This window comes from Protomyctophum parallelum (assembly GCF_964188405.1).
Source record: "Protomyctophum parallelum genome assembly, chromosome: 18".
NCBI classification, from domain to species: Eukaryota; Metazoa; Chordata; class Actinopteri; order Myctophiformes; family Myctophidae; genus Protomyctophum; species Protomyctophum parallelum.
In genome coordinates this window covers 10810310-10827227 of record NC_139716.1, presented here as the reverse complement: position 1 = coordinate 10827227, position 16918 = coordinate 10810310, and the positions used below count along the sequence as shown (strand labels likewise).

Sequence of the window (16918 nt, the reverse complement as noted above, 5' to 3'; positions counted from 1 at the left end):
CAGTCGAGATCATGGATTTCACAATGCCATGCCAGACTTTCCGGTCCTTCATTGCCATCCCCAGTTCCTGCTTACTGATGCATGTGTCCCTAGCGATGACATCAGGGAACGACAGTTTTTTTTTAACTTCTGGTCTGCTTTGAGGCAGGACTCCAGAGAAGAAGGGAAGATATAACCTCATTGTCAGCTCTGTAGCAGTGGCCGGCAAACTGTGTTCTTCTAGATCGGTACTATAGTGAAGAAACACGGGGAAGGTTGCCGTATATTAGATTAGTCGATTTGTTTAATTACTCGATTCAAGGACCCCACTACTGCAACACTAGCTTTGGTTACACTATGTGAACACTGGGGGTATGAAGTAGGGCATTGCTATAAAGAAAAGAAGAAAAAAAGTTGAAAAGTTGAAATAAGAGGTTTCTGCCCGACAGCAAGGAAACAATAGTGTGCAAGACTTATTATTTTCTTTCCATTTCTATTACGCTCACATTACAATGACAGAGACTGTTTTTATTATTCAGGTCAAAGTATGGGTCTCCACCATTATGTTTATCCCATTGAGGCCTAAAACTGTTTTCTGAACAATCACTGGTGCACCTCGACGACCTTACAAGGCTATACAAAGGCTAAACTAATAACTAACTCATTTAGATAGCATTTTACGTAGACATCGGCATTCAATAGTGTATACTCATAGTCTCATTGTACAGATATTCTACTGTTAGACGGATGTTCTTAGCTTGCTTGATGACTATTTCTATGTATTTGATGTAATACCATGTGTTGTTCTTGCTTACTGTAAATCGCTCTGGATTAAGAGCTATAAATGCCTAAATTGTAAATTGTGCTCAAATGTTTTCATGTCAAGGACTCCCAAAATGATTCTGCATTGGGCTGTGGACCGCCATCTGGACATATTTTGTTCTGAAGGACCCCCAGAAGCAAAGAGTTTGGTAAAGACTTAACTAAGTATGTTAAGAAATATATTTTTTTGCTAATAACATGGGACAAAGTGACGCACTGAGTGTGTAGATCTGCTATTTTTTGAATAGACAAAGTATAAAAGCCCACTTTGAGAACCAATAATGTGCTATATCTATATGTATAATATAATAGCTAGAAGCTAAAATGACACAGACGTCGTCCCAGTGTTAATGGGTTATTCAGCCACTGTTCAGTAAGAAATAACAAGACGTCACATTGGCTCCCTTATTCATATACCACATGCAACGTTGGCAATCACTGGTATTTATTTACATATAAATAAGCACATCAATTTAAATTGGGGTGAAATCTCATCTTGTGCCAAGTTTATCAACAATACAGTAATGCCCCAGATTTCCGGTGCAACAAATATAGGCTAGTATATATATATATATATATATATATATATATATATATATATATATACTTTTGCCTGTTCATTCTACATCAGCGTGGAATTTACATGTTCATTTGAGAAAACCCACTACCACCCCAACAATACACTATATAAGACAATCAATGTGCATTTCCATTGAGAATAAAATAAACAATCTTTTTGATTAACCAATGTTTTCATGAATCAATGCTCATTAATGACAGCAGTAGCAACCTCTACAAACTCCCAATACATCACAGTGTGATGCATTGGCAAGCTTGTACCGTAGATCTACAAAAACGAAGAATAACCAGTTACTGTAGTTAACTCTGCCTGTGGGTTTGATAACCAATCAAAAGTTTTTCCATTTCCTGAAAAGTAGCCTGACAGATTTGGACTTGAAAGGTTTCAATCCGACGTCGATAATTTGCATTAACTTATAGCCAGTAGAATCAAATTGTATCACTGACTCCAGAATTCAGTCTCCGGCATGTCATTACAGAATGTGCACAGGACTCAATACCCGAATATTATCACATTAAGACCTGCGGACGATTCTACAAATGTCTTCTAAATGAAACAGCTTTCTAAAAGAAGTTGCTATATCAGTGATGGTACAGTGCTCAAACATTTTCATGTCAACAACCCCCAAAATTATATGTATTTGGCCGCCATCGCCAAACCCCAACTCTAAATATTTTGTTCCAGGGACCCCCAGAAGCAAAGATTTCAGTAAAAAATATTGACTACATATATATTCAAAGATTTGCACACATTTTCACGATCTACAAGCTTACAGTGCGACACGAAGTGACGCACTATGAGCTTGTATATCTGCTATTTCTTTGAATATAGCCAATGTATAAAATAATGGTTAAAATGACACAGATATGCTTTTACGGTTTTAATGGCTTATTAATGTGAAATAAGTCGATGCGATCTTGATCTTTGAGCGGGTGGAATTCGGTGTCAATCTATGGCACAGCCCCAACAATAATGTGAGCGACACAGTTCAGACACGCTGGGGTGGCAGTCGATCTGCGACAGTGTGTGTGCCGACAGTGAGGTCAGCACAAATCCACTGCTGACGAGACTATAGCTCTGATTCCCGTTTTGACCTTCAGCCAGCGGTGGAAGTTGGAGGAAGAAATCAAATTATATGGTCGCTTATATTTAACCCATTCTGACCTGAGATCAGATTCATACGAGGTTTCCACTGGACACACACTGGTCTGATTAACCCATTCTGACCTGAGATCAGATTCTAAAAATGTCAGTCGTTCTTCGATTAAAAAAAAAATAGCAGACCTACAAGCTCGTAGCGCGCCACTCGGTGTTACCCCCGTGGGCCAGGCCGGGCCTTAATTTTCGGGCCTTGTTGAGAACTCTAGTTTTCTGTGGTTGCCGGGCGCGACTGCACTAATAACTTTGGGGCAGGCCCGTCTAGAGTTTGAAGGGCCTGGTGGGGGCTCTTGTGACAGGCCCGTCTAGAGTTTGAAATTTGAATGGACAGGTATAAGTCAAAAAAGGGAGACATCGGAAAGGAAATAAGGATGGAGGGAGAACAGGTTCTAACATATATCCATATATGGAGATCCAAGGGATGACATAAGGGATCTCCATATATGAACTTAACTGCGACAGCAGGTCGCATTTCCTATGACATCAGGGTCTCCACATCGCCATCCCTGATGATGTCACATGATGTCACGAGACCTGGGCACCATATATGGTGCCCGTCACACTCACGGGAAATGCGCGATTCCATAGTTAACGGCGACGTTCGGTCGCAAAACTGAAATGACGTCACTGGTGACGACTCTAAATTGGTGTATTTCTAGAGAGCCAAAAAGAGAACACTTCACATTCTTTCCACAGACGGGTACGGTAGGTGAGCTCAACACGCATATGTAGTGTTGTGGCATCAACGTACTAAAACCCCAGCTAAGTGACATGCCTACCTGCTGCAAACATACATAAAAAATAAGATAGCACATTATTTCGTCCGCCTCCCAACCACACAGCGGATCACAACATAGCAAAGATCGACAAAGTCAGTGCTATACGACCTTCCAAAAACAGAAGAGCCAGCAAGCATGCTGTCCAAGTATAACATCCGCAATCTCTTAGACGTGGCGTACGGCGGCGTGGACCCGGCGTTCGCGGGGAACGGGGGACCGGACTGCGCCGCCTTCATCGGTCCTCGACAGCGCCTCTGGGAGACCGTGGTCGTGGTGGTCGTCTCCGTCGTGGAGGTGGCCCTGGCGCTGAGGAACATCGACTTCTCCAAGGACCTGAAAGGGACCCGACGGGGACGCACGGGGTTCAGCCTGGCGAGGAACCTGCTGCTGGTCGCGCTGTGCCTGACCTTCGGAGTGGAGCTCGGGTACAAGCTGGCGACCAGGACCCTGATCTACGTCCTGAACCCGTGCCACGTCATGACCGTGGCGCAGATCTTCCTGCTGGCCTGGCCGCCGACGGGCAAGGCGGCGACGGCCGTCTTCAGGCTCCAGGTGCACATGCTGCACGGCCCCTTCCTGGCCCTCGTCTTCCCCGTGGTCAACACCCGCCTGCTGCCGTGCGAGACGGCGGTCTACTACGTCCAGCACGTCATGCTCTACGTGGTGGCCGTCTACATGCTGAGGAGCGGCGGCGGCTCGGCGTACAGGACGGAGCCGCTCGACGACATGTGGTGGCCCCTGCTGTCCACGGGCCTCTTCTTCCTGTACCACTTCGTCTTCCTGCAGCCCCTGGGCCTGGCCACCGAGGTCAACCTCAGCTGCATGCTGTGCCCGTCCCCGTCCGACCCCTTCTACGGCCCCCTGTACCGGACGTGGGGCTCGCTGCCCATGACGCTGCTGATGCTGGTCCACGGCAAGGCGCTCACCGTGCTGGCGCGGCGCTCCGGCCCCTACTGCAGGGACCTGTGGGATCAGTTCCGACTGAAGGTCGACGGCGGGAAGGTCGACTGAACGCTTCGTGGAGGAGACGCACGAAGATGAAGCCTTTCACTTAACCCATTCTGAACGGGCACCCATTTTGGTGTTGGCATCATGTCGTACTTTAGCTATTTAAAAATAGCAGATCTAAAAGCTCATATCGCGCCACCGAGTGGCGCGATACGAGCTTGTAGGTCTGCTATTTTTGAAAAATCGAAGAACGACTGACATTTTTAGAATCTGATCTCAGGTCAGAATGGGTTCGTCAGACCAGTGTGTGTCCAGTGGAAACCTCGTATGAATCTGATCTCAGGTCAGAATGGGTTCGTCAGACCAGTGTGTGTCCAGTGGAAACCTCGTATGAATCTGATCTCAGGTCAGAATGGGTTAACAGGCCTGGCGGGAGGAGCCAACAGTAGGGGTCATTTGCATAAGTAGAGAGGGGTCAGCCATAAATTTGCATATACCTGGCATGGGCGCTCGATGCTCAGCTACTGTAAGTGCCATGAGCCCTTTGAAAAAGAACATCTTGATTAGGGGGTAACGACCGTAACGGTGAACATTTTTCCCCCCGTGGCCTGTTCACTAATGACCCATTTATTGAGGGGCGCTAGCCCCTCCTATGCCCAGCTTTGTGTGTCTGTGTGTACCACGGTTGATTTGATTGGCTGAGCACGGAATGTGATGATGCACGATGATAAGACTATAGAGCTTCACACATAAGTGTGATTTTTATTATTTTGTTTGTTTGTATTTGCTTTGTGTGCACAAGCACTCAAAACTGGCCATTATTTTATTTATTTATCTTCACACAAGTGTGATTATTTTTTTTCCTAAGCATCCTTTAAAACCCATTTTGGGCGGAAACCCCTTTTGGTGTTTGTTAGCTATTGAAAAATAGCAGATCTACAAGCTCATAGCGCGCCACTCGGTGGCGCGCTATGAGCTTGTAGAAAACTGTCAGGATGTAGACATTTTTTAGAATTTGATTAGTTGAATACTTTTGAATGTTTACATATAGTCTAATACTTTTGCATTCGTTTATTTTCAGATGGTGACGGTCTGCCAAATATAAAAATCTATTTGGGGGGTCCTTGACGCAAAACAAGAAGGTTTGAGAACCACTGGTTTAAACCATTACACTGAGCGACCATTAAGAGAGAGGAGAATATTGCTTCTGCTGGGAACGACGTGATGCATCATGGAAAGGACAAGGACGAAATTACATCAATTTGCAGCGTTCGAGGTCATAGCAGGAAAAATGACCAGTATCTCACTTTACACCAGATGGTTTCCAAAGTGGGGGGCCGGGGATAGGGGGCGTGGACAGACCCCCAGGCTGGGGGAGAAGGTAACACTTCAACACAACGTGTTGTTTCCTTGTAGGTGTGGGCGTGCGGGTATGCTGATCCTCTGGTAAAAAAACAGCAATAAAAAAAAGTGACCACTTGTTACATCCTGCTGAACATTAGATGGTACTGTACACTGCCCTGTAGTGCCCCCATGTGGCAACAGGACTGCTCTGCACCCACTGTGTTGATGAACAGGGCCAGGCGTGATTATAGGCACCATTTTTCCACAAAAATAACTTTGGGTCTAGAACTGCTTCCGTTCTTTATTTATTTCTTACACATCTGCATCTTCCAACCTGAATAGTGACACGCTCACTTTGGTTCCCATAGAATAAGTCTATTTTGGTTCCAAATACCAACTTTTAGGGGGGGAAAAAAAGAACGGAACCAGTTCAACCCCCGGGGGAGAAAAGGGGCCACACAAGACCCGGAGTGGAGAGATCACACTAAAGGAACACTTCACCTATTTTAAACCTACATCATCTCATTCCGGCAAATCACAATTTGCGTCCTCGGTTTTGTCTTCAATTGTTGTGTTTAAGCGAACACTCAAAACTGGCTATTCATCGTCAACGCCACTCAATGTTTGTGTTAGGACAATGTTTTGTGTTTACACAAGCCCTCACAGCTGTACATAGGAGGGGCCCTAAAAAAATAAAAGGTTTGCATGCTACTAAAATGCCTGCATTAGAATGAAGACAACTAGCTGCATGTTACTGTGGGAGGGGTGGGGCAATGGCGAACAGGGGCCATCTACAGTATGAAACAATCCAAGGCCAATGTTGGGACAGGATTATAGGATGATTCATGGGACACGTGTTTCGGGCTGGATTTCTCCTTTAAGCAGGGAGCCCGTGGCATGGGATGCTGCTCGAAACCCGATAACGAGCTTATTGAATACACGCCCATCAATAAGCTCTGGGCTTATCAAGCCTGTTATCAAGCATATTTATATAGTGGCCCATGCAGTCATTGTTTAAACAACAACAAGAGGCAATCAATAACTAAATCTAATCACCCATGCTGGCACAGACAAAGTGTATTGATAGCTGCCAACCCTGCAGCGCTGCCCGGGTAAACAAATTTACGCTTTTAAAGTTACGATATACAATACACACGTTAACCACCAGTAACCAGTTAACAGTTTATTACAATAACATTTTCCAAAAGTAAAAAAGGTCAGTTGCCTTCCGTCTGCTAGACAAGTACTGCATTAAAATGTTGAAGGCCCAGTAGTAAAATGTAGTGCAAGTGATATTTGTTTTTGTTAAATCAATATACATTTTCCGTTTATAAAGAGCTTGATTGATAGGCAAATACTTTTAACATTTGTCATCTTCAATGAATTTGTAGATGGTGGTCAGTCACTCACAACTGGCCAAAAAAAGAAAGATTCTGGGTCTGTTCAGAATTTGTTGCCTCACACCTTTCCACAAAATAATAAGAAATCAGACCCGTCTGAAACGAATGGTTGTGTGTGTGTGTGTGTGTGTTGTATTGTTGTCTCCACCAGGCCGAAGGCATGGGGGGAGAGTATGTTTTGCACTCCGTCCGTCCGTCCGTGTGTCCGTCCGTCCGTCCGTCCGTCCGTCCGTGTGTCCGTGAGCAGCTAATCTCGGCCACCGTTAACCCGGTCGATGCCAAATTTTGCACACACACTCCCTGGATGCCAACGATGAACCTCTGCCCCAAACTTTCCAGAACGGCCTGTTATAGCGCCACCAGGAGGCCGCTTTGTGCAAAACAAGTTTGTGCACAGTACACCTACAGATTTTGTCCAAACATCACGCAAATTGGTACACAGTCTCTCTAGAGCCATTCAACGAAACCGGTCTTTCAGATTTCTCACACTCCATCCTGATTGGTTCAGATTGGCTTCCAAAGTTCACAGGAGTGCTCAGTTTCAAACAAAATGCTGCAAATCATGAACACATCGCGTGATTTCCGTGAAATTGTGCACCCACATTCCCACTAGGCCCAGGACGAAATGCCACATGAACAATTTCAACTCAGCCTCAAGGTGGCGCTATAACTGGCCGAAAAGTGCTTTTACCTCTAACTGCACGTATCTGTGGATAACTTTGTATGCCAACTCCCTAGAGGCCAAGGAAAAACCTTTGTCTGGAATTTTTCACATCTGCTCTTTATAGCGCCACCAGGAGACCGACATATGTAAAACACATTTTCTATTATTACTCCTTCAGATTTTATCCAAATTTCACGCAAATCGGTACACATGATCTCCATAGTCATGTGATCAAGACAGGTTTGTTTGATTTATCATATTCCATCCTGATTGGCCACGATTGGCTCCTACAGTTTTCAGGAGTAGCCCGCTTTGTACAAATTGCCACAACTCCTCAACGCAGCGTCCGATTGCGATGAAACTGTGCACGCATATTCCCACTAGGCTGAGGAAGAATCCTGGTGGAGACCTGTGCCCAGAAGGGCACTTTTTTTTCATAATGTTGCTGTTGTCTGAGGTGATGTCTGGTTGTTGGCTGATCCAAGATTTGGGTCACACTCACAAGGTGGCGGTAATGCACCAACAACTGGATGCCAACTGCCGTAAAACAAGAGGAAGAAGAAGAAGAAGAAGCCATTTTGACAGAATGGTGTTCACTGTTCATCAAGCATGGTAGGCCAAAATGTTTGTTGCAGCTGATGCTGCCACTGGCTTTTGGTTGTTTTAGCACTTTATTCTGTGTCAACATTAATCAAATGAGTTGACCACAAATGAAGTGCTCTGCTGCTGTGTCTATAGAGACGTGGAGATACCGGTAAAAAGCATACATGTGTTGTACATTCTACCTGTATCTGTGTATTTAAATGCACTTTTAGTTTTGTAATATCACTGTCTTTTCTTGTAGCTGTGGTGCTGTTGATGTCCCCGGCCTTGCCCTCACATTGATTGTGCTGTAGTATCACTGTAAATCAAAGTAGTTTTTGTTCTTTTAATAATGATTTGAATGCAGTGTTTGCTTATACCAGGGCTGGCAACTAATGTGTTTTTCCGTTTCCTTAACCCATTTAGACCTGAGAACAGATTTTACAAATGTCTTCTAAATCATGACAGATTTCTGAAAAAACTGTTTCTATGTCAGTGGTGCTCAAACTATTTCATGTCAAGGACCCCCAGAATTATCTGTATTTGGCTGTGGACCCCCACCTCAATATATGGTGTTCCAGGGACACCTCCCCCCAGAACGATATATTTGAGTTAAAAATGTTCACTGTGAAAGAATATATATAAGATTTGCACACATTTTCAAGATTTTTCAAAAATCGCAGACCTACAAGCTCGTAGAGCGGAGGTTGTAGATCTATTTTTCAACAGTTAAAGTTTAAAATAATGGTTAAAGTGGTTAAAAGCTATAAGGCGACACCGATGCGACCCCATGGTCTAAATGGGTTGAGGGGACCAGGCTTTTTATGTTGTTGTTAAATTGAGTTATCCATTTAGTTTGTATAGGCAGTTACTGTAGACATTTGAGTTGTTTTCTATACTGGCACGTTTTAATTGTTTTCTCTAATCTGTAACAATCTGTTACCTTGTTCATGGCCGGGTCCGCCCTGCTGCACACGACTTTCCTCTGTTGTTGGGACCTTTGGGTGTTTATTGGTGTGTATGTTTACCTCCACTGCCTTGACTATACAATAACTATTGTATTGTTGGATAAACCTGAAGCCAATCCCTAAATAGGCTTTTTAAAGTTTAAGTCACGCACTAGAGGGTTTACAGGAGGTATAATACATTGAGTTGTCCCCTTTTCTTTCCCCAATATAATTTCGGTATAATAGTTGGTGTTTTTATATACTGTGTAGCCACATTGAAGTAGTTATATTGTACACACACACACACACACACACACACACACACATTACTGCTTGTTTGAGATTTTGCTGTGGTTACTTATTTACTTTGTTATCATCAGTATATCTTTTAACTTTTATTTTAATTTTTTACGTGTAGGGCACAGTTTATGGAAACCTCGCTCAATGTCTTCGCTACTCCTGCACAGCAACGACCCACTGCGCAGACAGAGCACCAAGGACCCACTGCGCAGACAGAGCACCAAGGACCCACTGCGCAGACAGAGCACCAAGGACCCACTGCGCAGAGAGAGCACCAAGGACCCACTGCGCAGACAGAGCACCAAGGACCCACTGCGCAGACAGAGCACCAAGGACCCACTGCGCAGACAGAGCACCAAGGACCCACTGCGCAGACAGAGCACCAAGGACCCACTGCGCAGACAGAGCACCATGGACCCACTGCGCAGACAGAGCACCAAGGACCCACTATGCAGACAGAGCACCAAGGACCCACTGCGCAGACAGAGCACCATGGACCCACTGCGCAGACAGAGCACCATGGACCCACTGCGCAGACAGGATGGACATCACAGTGAGTACCACTCGGCACCCCCTGCTCTCTCTCTAACCGTGCACAAACACCCAGCATCATATTTTATATTCAGTGGTGGAAGAATTAAGTACAAGGATGATTTACTTGACCCATTCAGGACGGGAACCCGCTACGAGCTTGTAGACCTGCTATTTGTTTTGAATGGTGAAAATGTGGTGCAAATCTTTGAATATATATATATTATTTCATATATATTCTTTGACGTTTTTAACCAATTAGTACTTTAAGTATATTTTGGTGCCAATACTTTTGTACTTTTACTCGAGTAATTCTTGAATACCAAACCAGACTATGTATACGATTTGGTAATGATACTGTACTTTTACTTAAGTACAAACTGTGAGTACGTCCTTCTTTTCTTGGAAATACATTGAACTGCGTATTACAAGATTACAAAAGGCATAATACATAAGCAGTGTAATATTAAAAATAAGAACAGCAGCATGAAATGTGTTATATAAAGTAAAAACAAGCATAGAACGGTGTGAAAACAATACTGTCATCTCATTTTAAACGGTAACAAATGAAAACAAGATTAGCTTGCAAGTTTATAAATTGCCCCATGCAATGACATCATGGAGTCCATTATTGAAGTCCATTGTAATTGATTCCAGGTAAATGGAGCGCTAAAACTGAAGGCTGTTTTACGGCCGGCTGGCTGGCTGGCAATTAAAGCAGACGGGAAACCCTGGGCTGTTCCAATCATTATCAAAAAAGTTTGATATTTATTTGGCTTGCTATACTGTATGGATACTATACTGTAAGAAGCTTGGGGGCTCTTTTGGGTCAAACAACAGTAGTGTGTTGCTGCTAGAGGCCCATTGGCTCTGTGTCTCTCCAATTGATGATGTTTGGTTGTAACCCCAATCCTTGTGTTGGGAATTGAAGTCTCCTGTATATATGGCAGCTGCAAATACCAGCAGGGGTGAAGGAATTCACATTATCATGTCTTCTGCAGATGAACTTCCACCAACTTCTTCTAATACCACCACCTTCTAATACCACCTCTTTCTGACACGTCCTAACACCACCTCTTTCCATGTTGGTGGAAGCTGATCTACAGAAGAGTATAGATGTGACCAGATTTGACTGAGGGACTGCCATCGCGCAGCCTCCAACTTTTCACCAGAGGAGAAAAACTGAAATGATTTATGTTGTATCCAAAATGAGATAATACCTTTTTTAAGAGTTTAGGTAGGTGGTTCCACAATTAAATACATTTAAATTGAAGTTTTAACTTTATGTTGAATTATTGAGAGTAATCGAAATCTAAACGCAATATTCTTTGTAAAATGTATAAAGTTGATTATATTGATTTGAAATCAATATAATCAACTTTATACATTTTACAAAGAATATTGCATTATTGGTAGTTGACATTACACATACACCAAACCAATCATGATCTTAATATATTGGTTGTTAACTCACTATATTTGACTTTAGACAATCAAAGACAGTGGGGTTGTAACCCCAATCCTTGTGTTGGGAATTGAAGTCCCCTGTATATATGGCAGGTGCAAATACCAGCAGGAGTGAATGAATTCACATTATCATATGTCTTCTGCAGATGAACTTCCACCACCTTCTTCTAATACCACCTAGAAGAAGATCTAGATCAGCTTCCACCAACTTCTTCTGAAAAAAATCCAAAATGAGTTAATAGCATAGGCATGCAGACTCTTCACAAGCATGTCTCAAATAAATGTGCCTGCCTTCTATAAAGGGGGACTTCAATTCCCAATACAAGGATTGGGGTTACAGCCAAACATCATCAAATGGAGTGACACAGAGCCAATGGGCCTCTAACGCCAACACACTACCGTTGTTTGACCCAAAAGAAGCTTCCACTCTGCACAATGGAACACCCATACCAACCCAGACCTGGCCTTTGCCATGTGTCAGCAATGTAAATGCATCAGTACCTAGTATCTTGCAATTTATTACAATTTAGGCATTTAGCAGACACTCTTAATCCAGAGCGATTTACATTAAGAACGAACGAAAAGCATGGCAATACATCACACACAAAACAACACGAACACACACGAAACATGAGTAAGCTAAGAACGTAACAGTATATATCTATATAATGAAACTATACATATATGGGCCATTCTACCGAATTTGTTCAAATTCAGAGTTGGAAATTGTTGAAAAACTTTGCACCATATTTAAGGGACACATATTTAGTAAAGGCACAGTCAATTATCATATCGTATTTTAATAATGTATTGGAATATCTTTTCTCTCCCCAGATTTGTCAAAAGTCTATTATATTTTTTATTCCCCCCTGTAGACCATTTTTAAGAATTTATGGGGTTCCACAATTGAATACATTTAAACTGTAAATGTATGTTGAATTATTGAGAGTAATCAAAATTTTAACGCAATATTCTTTGTAAAATGTATAAAGTTGATTATATTGATTGAAATCAATATAATCAACTTTATACATTTTACTATAAGAATATTGCATTATTGGTAGTTGACATTACACATACAACTAACCAATCGTGATCTTAATATATTGTTTGATAACTCACTAAAACCAGTGTTTCGGTAATGACTGCACTGTTTCGCTAGTGACCACAGCATTGTCTTTACAATGCGATGCCATAGTCACTTAACTATTTTGCTAAATATTAACTCATAAGATGCTTTACATTTGCTCAAGCTACTACTAAACTACTACTGCCTGATCACTTCGGTGCTAGGTCGAGTGGAAGCCCAACCATCTCCTTTGCCTCCATTCTCACTCTGTCTCTCTCTGCCACATTTTTTACATTTTGTTTTGGTATTTTCAAATTTGGTATTTTCAAATGTCATATTGATTCCTTGTGCAAAAAGCTTAAATTCACTCTGGGTTTCTTCTACAGATTGAAGGCTTGTTTTGCTTGTTCAGCTCGTAAAAAACTGGTCATTGGTCTCTTTCTGTCCCAATTGGATTATGGTGATACCATTTATAGGTTTGCCTGCTCCTCAACCTTGACCAAATTGGATCCCTTGTACCATGCTGCATTGAGATTCATAACAAATGCACCTTTCAGAACACATCACTGCACGTTGTTTGCTGCAGTCGGTTGGTTCTCATTGGCAGCTCGCAGGCTTCAGCATTGCCATATTTTCATTTATAAAGTAATTCTGGGTGACCTGCCGTCTTACATTTCATCCAAATTCGACCTGGTCCAAAACGGCCTAAACCTCAGGTCAAATGCTTGGCTGCGGTGTGTAGTACCAGCATTCAAATCCGAGGGGGGTAAAAAATGTCTGGCCTTCTTCGGCCCTTGGTCGTGGAATGATCTACAGTCCAGACTAAAATTGGCTTTGAAAGTTCCCTTGAGAAGTTTCAAAAGGATCAGCTTTGATGTACTATCCAACACTTGCACATGTTTGGATATGTACTAACTAGCCTATGTTCATGCCTATATATTTATTATATCGGCTCAGATCGTGGAGATTGTGTATATGGTGTATTTTTCCCTGCTACTAAAAAGTAGGACAGGTGAGTTGTTGTATTTATGCATATATATATAAAATGTAACATTTTGTGGACAATGTGTTTTTTTTTTTTTTTTCTGCCTCTTCTTGGCCAGTTTCCACTTGTAAAAGAGACGCAGTCTCAATGTGATTTTACTGGTTAAATAAAGGTTAATAAAACATAAAACAACAATAAAATAAAACATTTGGACCACATGATGAAATAGAAATCAGAATTAAGTACATTAAAAAGCATAAACATCCAATTTTGTCATTACCGAAACAATCATGTCACTAATTAGTGACTAATTGTTTCTGTAGTGACTGTTTCGGTAGTGACAATTTTATCTAGGTTTTAGCTTTACTCTACAATGCTAGGCAAAACATGCCTAAGAAAAACAGCTTTAAACTGATGTACATAAATAGAAACATCACATTTAGCAGAAAATCCAAAAAACTCATCATTTGGCCATGAAGTCTGTCACTTCTTAGTGAAGAGTGTGGGGGTGTGGCTTAAACCAGGCTCCATCTATGGACTTAAACTCTTTCTGTTCCGGTAGTGACATGAAAACAGCATTGGGACAGCATTTATTATATATATATTTTTAATTAAAACAAATCAATCAATTTCATTATTTCAACTTCCTTATAAAATAAATCTAGCAAAGTGACAAATCATTACTTTTTCATGAATTGAACTTTAGGGGTTAGAGGTTGGGACAGCCACCGTCCAATAGGAAGTAACATATAAAGTATGTTTTTTATATATTTAATTTCACATTATCTCAATTAATGTTTTGTGATTAATTAGACCATACTATGACATTACAGTGAAAAGTCTGAACACTATACACTGCGTTTTTCATTGTGGGACTGCAATTTGAACTAATTCGGTAGAATGGCCCATATACTATACTAATATACTATAAAGTGCTATGACTACATCTATGTAACTGCTATACGGTAAGTCAGTATAAAATGGCTGTTGGGACAGATGTTACCAGGGCGTTGTCTTTGTTTGGTGTCCGTTCTCTCACACAATCACTCAGTATCTTGAACCATCTACTGGCCTAACATTTTGGTACTTGTTATGGTCGGGGCTGAGCCTCGGGCCGGCCTGGGTAGGGTAGGGCCGGGCCTTAATTTTCAGGCCCATTGAGAACTCTACATCTACCCCTTCCCTTCCCCATCCCCTCCTCCCTTTTCTCCTCCTCCCCTTGGTTGCGTGGGTTCGTTTCCCATCAGTGCGATTGTTATTAACACTGTACAGACTCACAGTCCAGTAAGGCCTGCCACTAATTCATCATCCGGGGAGCCACTCCCCGGAGTTATTTTTTGTCTCCCACTCTGCAGTTCCATGACTGTGGACCAGGCTTCTTCACGGAGCCTTCACTGAGCCTATCAAGAGTGTGACTGTGGACCCGGCCTCCTCACAGAGCATGACCATGGACTGCTACCATATCATAGTACACCACAACACTGTATTTTATCTTAACATTTATACCACTTCATATGATCTGACATCATTGTGGCAACATGTTGAATGTCCTCACTTGTAGCAGGCATTATGTATGTGGGGACATGTGGGTGAATGTCATTGCTCGTAATGGCTTAGGTATGTGACTCTTCCCTTTGCATCAGGTATCATCTGCTTGACTCTTCTCGACACCCACAAGCTCTCTGGCACTGAATCGTCCATAATCATAACGTCTGCTGTTGCCAGGTTCTTCTTAATCCGAGTGCATTTTTGTGGCTCTTGAAGCAGAGACAGGTACTCGCCCATCTCTTCCAATACAAGTCAACAAGATACTGCACTTTTTCACCCTTCAGCATGTATGAGACTTATTTTGTGAACAGCTGAAATGGCAAGACTGAGGTGCTGATATAATTCCATTGCTGACCCACGGCAAAGGCCAGGTATGGGTGTTCCATCGTGCTGGGCTCTTTTGGGTCAAACAGTAGTGTGCTCTGTGTCTCTTCATTTGATGTTTGGCTGTAACCCCAAACCTTGTGTTGGGAATTGAAGTCCCCTGTATACAGTATATGGCAGGTGCAAGTAGACCTCAGCTTCCACCAACTTCTAAAACCACCTTCTTCTAACACCACCTCCTTCTAACACGTCCTTCTAACACCACCTCCTTCCATGTTGGTGGAAGCTGATCCGCAGAAGATATATGATGATGTGAATTCACTCACTCCCACTGGTACCAACCCAGACCTGGCCTTTGCCGTGTGTCAGAAATGGAAATGCATCGGCACCTCAGTCATGCCACTTGAACTAGTACATAAAAAAAAACTAGTACATACACACTGAAGGGTGAAAAACACCACCTCCTTCCATGATGTGTTGGAAGCTGATCTGCAGAAGACATGTGAAATTTAGAAAATCTATGTACAAAAAATGAAAAGAAAGACATGTATCAAGGTTCAAGGTTGTTTATTAGTGTCCCCGAAGGGCAAAAGGTTTTACAGCAGGCCATAAGGCTTGAAACACATATACATGAATCAAACCAAAGTTATTGCTGCTGGTCGCAAGCATTAAATGTATGGTTAATTGAAGTGTCAAAAAAGTGTCAAATAAACTTTATTATGAAAAGCTTTGTCTCCCACTCTGCAGGTCCATGCACTTCTATTATGTACCCCCAGCTGCCTCAAGTGTGTGACCGTGGACCAGGCCTCTTCATGGAGCCAGCAACAGAGTGCCTGCCTGGAAATGGCCATCAAGTATCATATGTAAGCTAAGAACCTAATTTCTATGTAATGAAACTATGCAGATACTATAGTGCTACTGTATGTCTAGACTAGAGTCACACAGATGATACCTGAGGAAAGGGGCTGGTCATTTGTGTGCAGGCCAAGACGAGCACACTGGAAAGACCTGTGGACAAGTTATGCCTCATCTGTGAGACGGAAACTAACGTTTAATGTTTTCATGAAAACGTTTATTTATTGGATCAGTGTCTCTCCATTTGATGTTTAGCTGTAACCCTAATCCTTGTGTTGGGAATGATAGTCCCTTGTATAGATAGCAAATGCAGGTAAAAGCGGTAGTGAGTGAATTCACATTTCCGTGTGTCTTCTGCAGATCAGCTTCCACCACCTCCTCTACCATTTCCTTCTAACACCACCTCCTTCTAACACCACCTCCTAACACCATGCACCTCCTTCCATTATGTGGTGGAAGCTGATCTGCAGAAGACATGTGAAATTTAGAAAATATGTATAAAATTTAAAGGAAAGTCATGTACTGGGTATGGTGTGTCAAAGTGTCTCCTCCCCCCTTGGTTGTGTGGGTTCATTTCCATTCAGTGCGATTGTTACAACACTTGTATTGTATGTGTTTTTGTATGGATATTTTTAA

General features: G+C 42.4%; 1 protein-coding gene across 1 annotated transcript; it reads left to right on the top strand.

Moving 5' to 3' along the window:
• Positions 1–3453: 3453 nt before the first annotated feature.
• LOC310875953 (transmembrane protein 164-like) lies at positions 3454–4329 on the top strand (the record flags this gene model as incomplete). The annotated part of the gene is made up of 1 exon (XM_083789403.1): positions 3454–4329. One exon carries the CDS (start codon positions 3454–3456, stop codon positions 4327–4329), a length of 876 nt encoding a protein of 291 aa, XP_083645529.1.
• Between the last annotated feature and the right edge of the window lie 12589 nt (positions 4330–16918).